The sequence below is a fragment of the Artemia franciscana genome, unplaced genomic scaffold (genome assembly GCF_032884065.1).
Source record: "Artemia franciscana unplaced genomic scaffold, ASM3288406v1 Scaffold_1033, whole genome shotgun sequence".
NCBI classification, from domain to species: Eukaryota; Metazoa; Arthropoda; class Branchiopoda; order Anostraca; family Artemiidae; genus Artemia; species Artemia franciscana.
In genome coordinates, this window is record NW_027062727.1 from 170,801 (window position 1) to 178,060 (window position 7,260).

Here is a 7,260-nt window from a genome sequence, read left to right on the forward strand (position 1 = left end):
TCAGAAGCTTTAGTGCTGTTTTTAATAGTCAAAGCGATCAGATCGCCCCCCCCCCCTGCTCATGTCTTTTTTCTCCAGATCCAACCAATACAAATTTTGAGCTAGTCATTTATTCAAAGAATAGTCCGAAGATCACAAAACAAGGCCTTTGGTGTTGACACAGCTCCCCCGAGTATAGAACCAAGGATTGTGTTCTGGGGCATAAAAAGTTCTGATGGAAGAACTGGCTATAAGAATTTCGAAGGAGTGTGATTTAATCGGAAATATAAAGTTCTAGCTCTATTTCAAGAATCAAATAGGATGGAAGACAGCACCCCCCCCCCCCTGATACTTTGATACCTGATCTTTTCCTGAACTGTATTCGATCGAAATGGTGAGACAGTCTTTTTGTTCACAGTTGTCCAAATGTCAAATAAAAATGCATTCAGTGGGAACAAAACCCCTTAAGGCCTAGGAGCAAGTGACGTAACTTATGCCCTGAGAAATAACTGTTTCTTATGGAAGAGTTTTCTGGATGAAAAGGGGGTCATTTTATTGGAAATCAGAAGCTCTAGTGCCCTTTAGAAGAGTCAAAAAAGGATGGAGGGCAACCAGCCCCCCTCCCATGTGTTTCATCTCCCAAAACACATACGATCAAAATTTTAGCATAGCAATTTTTTAAGCATTATTGGAAAGAACAGCAATGATGTCATTGGGGATATCCACCTCCCTGCAGTCCTCAGGACAAGGGCTACACGTTAGGTTCTTTTTTCATTATTTACCTATAGCACTTGTAATTACGAAAGGTATACATATTTAAAATTAATTTTCCAAAAGGATGAAGGAAAATCAGGTGATCTATTCTGAAAATGTTGAGGAGAGTGTTGAACTCAATAGAAACATGCCATTTGTGTATGGATTGTCACAAGGTTGTCATTCAGTCATTCAGGAATGACTGAGTATATTAATTTGGAACTTTTAGGAAATGTTAAGGAAGATGATACAAAAGGCAATATTGGCATGCTACCACTAATACTACAACCACCACCACCACTACTACCAACAAGAAAATAATTTGGATCAGGAATACAGAATAACTGTTATTTTTATTCAAATCGTATTTTGTTATCAATAGAATTAACTTGTAATTATGTTTCAATTGTCACATTATCCTTACGAGCGTACCAAAATAAGAGAAAAGGAAGGTATTTGAAACTACAACCCCAAAAATATTTCATAGACACTCATATTCCTTCATTCCACACTTACTGTGTTTTTAATTCAAAACGCAGCATAGATAGGAGGTGTGTTCACCTTTTTGTTGTAAGCCAAGCGATGGCGACGCCCTTTAATATGCTGATCCTTGGCAGTAGGATCAGTGATCCGACAATCACATAACTTGCAATGATAGTTAACAAAACTTCCTTCGTCCGTCTTCAGTTCTTTCACAAATTCTTGTCCTATCGGTTGAACATTCTTTTCTTCCTTAAGGATATTAACAGCATTTGCAACTTCACGGGCTCCTTTGGCATCTATAATAGCAGTAGTTGAAGGATAGGTGTCCTTGGCATCAAGAGGCTTGACAGCATTCGAAACTTCTTTGTCAGCTGAAAAGAGAGTTAAGCAGTAAGTAAATAATTGAATTAATGATGCTTCTTGAATATTAAGTTAAAAATTAAATGACAATGCTATTCATCATTACCACAGAGTGTTCTGAAGTCATATCTTTCAGAGATGAAGAAGATTTCTTTTCCCACTTTCTGTGGGAACTCTGGAAAGCTGGTTATTCTTATTCTCCAAATTATTCTGAATTGTTGCCTATTTTGCGCTGCCTAAAACAAACTTAATACTTACTGGCAAAAATAAAGGATTTGGTTTCCCCCCTGTGTTGTAAGGTAGACCCTCTCTACTTCATGAAATAAATTAAATGCCAGTGGAGTGTTCCGATTCTCAGGTGATTTTTTACATTACCAATGTAAATCCCTACCAATAAATTTACAACTATTTATAATTACCATTTGATATTACACAGTTGTTGGTATGTATCGGTGGTAGCCTCATTAAATCTTGGAAATTCTGAAGCGTAAGTTGAAAATGATCATAAATTTCATGAAAGAACAAGAGCTAAGAGCTCATATGGCATTTGTGACGAGGCCGGAAAAGCCAAGAGCCAAGAGCTCATATGGCATGAGCTCTAGCAAAATTCTAAGAATCAATAGATTGATATAAAAGGAAAATCAGAGGCTTAATGCCAATCGGGATTTAAAATAAGAGCTCAGAGACAGGAGGTCCTTCTTAATATCAAAATTCAATGAGATCCGATCACCCATTCGTAAGTTAAAAATACCTCATTTTTCCAATTTTTCCTCTTCCTTCATCCCCCCAGACGGGCAAATCGGGGAAAACGACTTTATCAAGTAAATTTTTGCAGGTCCCTGACACCCCAACCAATTTTCATCGTCCTAGCACGTCCAAAAGCACCAAACTTGCTAAAGCACGGACCCCACCGCTAACTCCCCCAAAGAGAGCAGATCCAGTCTGGTTATGTCAATCACGTATCAACGATGTTTGCTTATTCTACCCACTAAGTTTCATCCTGATCTCTCCTCTTTAAGCGTTCTTCATGATTTCCGGTTTCCTCCTCCAACTACCCCCCCCCCCCCAAATTTCACCAGATCTTGACGGGATTTACAATAGGAGTTCTGAGACATAAGTTCCTTCTATAAAATCAAATTTCATTAAAATCCGGTCACCAATTCTTAAGTTAAAAATAACACCCCTCCAACTCCCCAAAAGAGAGCAGATTCAGTCTGGTTATGTCAATCACGTATCTAGGACTTGTGACCAAGTTTCATCCTGATCTCTCCGCTCTAAGCATTTTCCAATATTTCCGGTCCTCCCCAGCTCCCCCCAATAACACAGCATCCTGGATCCGGTCAAATCATGGAAACAATTGTTATCAATTCAATTTGTGCAGATTGACACGCTTACCAATTTTCATCGTCCTAGCACATCCAGAAGCACCGAACTCTCAAAAGCACTGGAAATACCCCCCAGCTCCCCCAAAAGAGTGGATCCATTCCAATTATGTCAATCACGTATCAAAAACTTGTGCTTATTCTCACTCTCCCCCAATGTGCTTATTTCCCCTCCAACTCCCCCCAATGTCACCGGATCCGGTCGGGATTTAAAATAAGAGCTCTGAGATACGATATCCTTCTAAATATCAAATTCCATTAGGATCCAATCACCCCTGTTCGTAAGTTAAAAATACATCATTTTTTCTTATTTTCCCAAATTAACCGTCTGTCCCCCCACCCTATATGGTCGAATCAGGGAAACGACTATTTCTAATTTAATCTGGTCTGGTCCCTGAGACGTCTCCACAGTTTTATCGTCTTAGCTTATCTGGAAGTGCCTAAACTAGCAAAACTGGGACAGACAGACAGACCGACAGAATTTGCGATCGCTACATGTCACTTGGTGAATACCAAGCGCCATAAAAAAGTTTTTTTAAAGAATATTAAGGAAGGTAATTAAAACTTAAAAAGGACCAAAAAGGATTCTGTATATGAGATAGAATGTCCCTTCCTGTGGTTCCTTGCAGTAATTATAAGTCACCAATATTTTTTTCTTTTTTCTCACAGATAGTCACAGTAGATAGACTACTTTATTGACATCACTTGTTGTTGAATGAAGCACAAAGTAATGTATTTTCCTTTGCTCCATGTTTTGTTATTTTTTATCTGGTCAATTCTTACTCATAACTTTTTTTTTCTTAAGAATATAATTCGAAAGTGAAACCAAATACGACTTTAAACCGTTTTGTAAATTTATATCTTAATTTCCATTACCTAGGCTGTTACTGATAGGGCAAACGTCAAACTGAAGAACTATAACTGCTAACCCCCGGATAAACTTAAAAATCGCAAGTCACTCTACAAAGTATTTTTTCTCCTTTGCATTAAAAATGAACTTGGATATTTTGATCTTATAGAAGCCATTACAGGTACTACGGTTGGCCCATCTGCATCCGTAATATGTCCCGATGTTCTCTCTTATTTACCTTTATGGGTACTATAGCCATCCTTATCTGTAGCCACTGCAGATACTACTGGTCAAAGTGTCTGTAGCAATTACAGGTAATATCATCACCCCTATCTGTAGCTGCTACAGGCACTATGGTCACCCCTATCTGTAACCATTATAGGTGCTATGGTTACCTCTATCTGTACCCATAATACGTTCCAAAGGTCATTCCTATCCTTAGCTATTATAGGTACTATGATCACTCCTATCTGTATCCATAATACACTCTAATAGTCGTTTCTATCTGTACCCATTACAAGTAATATGATTGCCCCTATCTGTAGACATAATAACTACGATGATATCTCCGACTGCTACTTATCAATCGGTTTACAATATCATAATGTTCACCAAATTTTGATCACACATTTAATTGAAGGGGGAATGTCCGGATATCTCTTTTGCTCCAATGAAATGTGTTCAGAATCCTGCTCTAGTCTATCATAAGGGCGTGAGGAAATAGCTATGCTCCAAATATAATGCCAAAAGAATTAGCATATGTTCCAATACAAGGTCATGATTTATGTAAATAAAGTTCTTCCTGGCAAATCAATTTGCATAAAGTCTTAGCTCGCAAAAACAATGGGATATACGCCTTTCCTATTAATGATTTATTAGGTCAGAAACATTTTTATGTTCGCGAAAAAAAGGGTAAATATATCTCATATTAATGGCATAAAAGGTTAGATATCATATGTGCTTGAATGGAGCGTAAGTTTACAAGACACGGGCAGGGCGGATCTAAAGAAAAATCTTGGGGGGGGGGCACTGGACCAAGGGTGCCAATATGATTCGAACGTAATGATAGGGGTGTAGATAACACTTTCGTCAGACCAGTTCATTTGTGTGAATCTGGTTGGTCCTGATGTAAAATGACAAAAAAACCTCTTTGAAAGCCAACAATATTTTCTTATAGCAGTAAAATGCGTATTAACAACAGACGCGAGCAGATTCTTTGATGAATAAATGACTATGGTTTCATTGAGACTTTCTGAATGAGTTGACCGGACTATTTTTTTTCTTTAGAGTTATTAAATAATTGATATTTTTCTCAATACTAGTCGACAGTAAATCAACAGTTTCTAGGCAAAATTACTTTTTTGAGTTATATTTTTTCTAAGCGAATTCATAAGGCTTAACTAATTCTGTTTGATCAGTATATTGAACTCCTGCGCTCAATTAAGTCCTAAATGATAAATTCTGAGGATTCCTCTCGATGGAACCAGTTAGGTCCTTTTTTTTTTAATTTCCCTTTAAGCGGTGAAAAACATTCTCAGAATAGACCCTAAGTAGAGATACACCGTTTTCTTATGATGATATTGTTCACTTATGAAATGGATGGTCTTGGATGTTCTGCCTTATCTCAATTTAGGGGTTTTTGCCGATACACGGTCAAAATACTGTTTAAACACATGTTTTAATAGTTTCTAACTTAACCCAGTAGCGTCCAGCGTTCCCATCTGAGAACGCCTTACTTTAAACTTTTATGACTAAGACGGTAGCAACTAGGGCAAATTCTAAGCGTCCCTTAAATTGTCATAAGTATCAGAGAAATTTTCAAATTTTTTCGGACTTGACTTCGGTTTAGTTTGGTTCTCTGGATTTTTTGAAATATGGAAAAAAAGTTTTTGAAAGCTATCTGTTTCTAATGGAATATCATGGAAGGCAAGTGGTTGAAACCTCTTGTTTTTGCATTTTGTTGTTCTATTATCACCACTCTTCGAATCTATGAAACAATTGCACTAAAATATCTATAAAAATAAGGATGCAGTATCAGTTAACCAAAAGCGTTCCCAACCCGAAAATTTTGGTGTTTCGCATACCTAAAATTTTCCACATGCTTTGTAGCAGGCGATCATTTCTGTTTTACAGATGGGTCCCAGGAAATATGTTTCTGTCAAAGAAACTGTAGCTACGATAGAGGAAATAATATACGATAGGATAGACGTTGATATGGTCATTATCTATTTATTCCCCATAATTTCGGGGTAATAATAAACAAAATATAGGGGTAATATTGGGGTAGTCAGTGACGAAAGGGCGGGAGACAAGGACAATAAAAAAATTCAATAGTTTTCCAAGTTGTCTTGCAGGGACGATAGAGTTTGAGATAATTGATATTTGTGAATCAGAGAGCCTACGTCAACCTTATCAGTCTGGGTAGTTTCTGACTTCCACATTTTGTTTGAATAACATAGACAATATTCCACTCGGAACTCGTTCTAGGAAGATAGTATTTTACCCTGCATCTTACTACGGTCAGGCAGCTCAATGAGATAGGGCATGTGAATTAGCTCTCCCAAATCCTACTCGGCAAACTCAAATGTCCAAAACATTTCCCGAAACCCCCTTTATAATGTGTCTTCCCTCCCGTGATCCATTCTTATCATGCCCCTATCAATGACTTCCAGAAACCGTATCCTAAATCAATGGGTTCTTAAGAAAGAGAATAAAAAAGCCTGCCAATAAAAGAAAACACAATCTGAAGATGAAGATCTAGCACTCAAGTTTAATTATATGAATAATTGTGTTGCGAGAGCAACACTTTGGTTTTGTCCCGTTATTTTTCGGTTTTTACGGAAAGTGTGGACCTCAGGCCAGATTGATGAATATGGCATTACATTTTGGAAAACTCCGCAGAACTCTTGCCTGGGGCCAAAAAGGATGGTTTTTGCTTGTCCACGAGCCAGAGCCTATGGTGTGCAAAGTGAATTGGATTTATATAGCCTATGTCAGAGAGGAGTATCTGAAGTTGTGCAGCTAAGCCATCGTTTCATCAAAGCATGTTTCTGCTTTCGAGTGGAGAGCTCCGTTCTAGCAGGCAAGCAGGCAGGCACCGCTTTCAAATTGAAGATGGACTAAAATCTATAAGTGTTAAATATATGCGGCAGTTACCCGGCCCCACAGCCAATATATCTTCTTTGAATAATAAATAGAAAGATTTACAGAAGCAAAAATGTGGCATTTTCCCACGGGTCTGAAAGTGCTACCATCTATTGTTTCTATCCATTTCTGTTCGTGATTTCAGCTGAGCTTATCATTCGGTTTTTCGGACTTGGGATTGCGGTAGAGAAATGGTATCAGATGTGCCTAATAAACTTCAAAAGTTCTCTCATTACTAAAGAAATTTGGAGCTTATCCTTTGCTCCTTTCTAAGTGGTGACGTTAGAAAGTTGGCCTACGGCAAAAAAA

General features: G+C 37.9%; 1 protein-coding gene across 1 annotated transcript in view; it reads right to left on the reverse strand.

Moving 5' to 3' along the window:
• LOC136042298 (uncharacterized) overlaps positions 1 to 4,218 on the reverse strand; it is an 86,722-nt gene extending 82,504 nt beyond the window's left edge. The window contains exons 1-2 of the mRNA XM_065727246.1: positions 4,203 to 4,218; positions 1,294 to 1,634 (exon numbers count right to left, since the gene is read on the reverse strand). Of these exons, the coding sequence (XP_065583318.1) occupies positions 1,294 to 1,634; positions 4,203 to 4,218 (357 nt within the window). The remainder of the gene's footprint in view (positions 1 to 1,293; positions 1,635 to 4,202) is intronic.
• Positions 4,219 to 7,260: the final 3,042 nt, after the last annotated feature.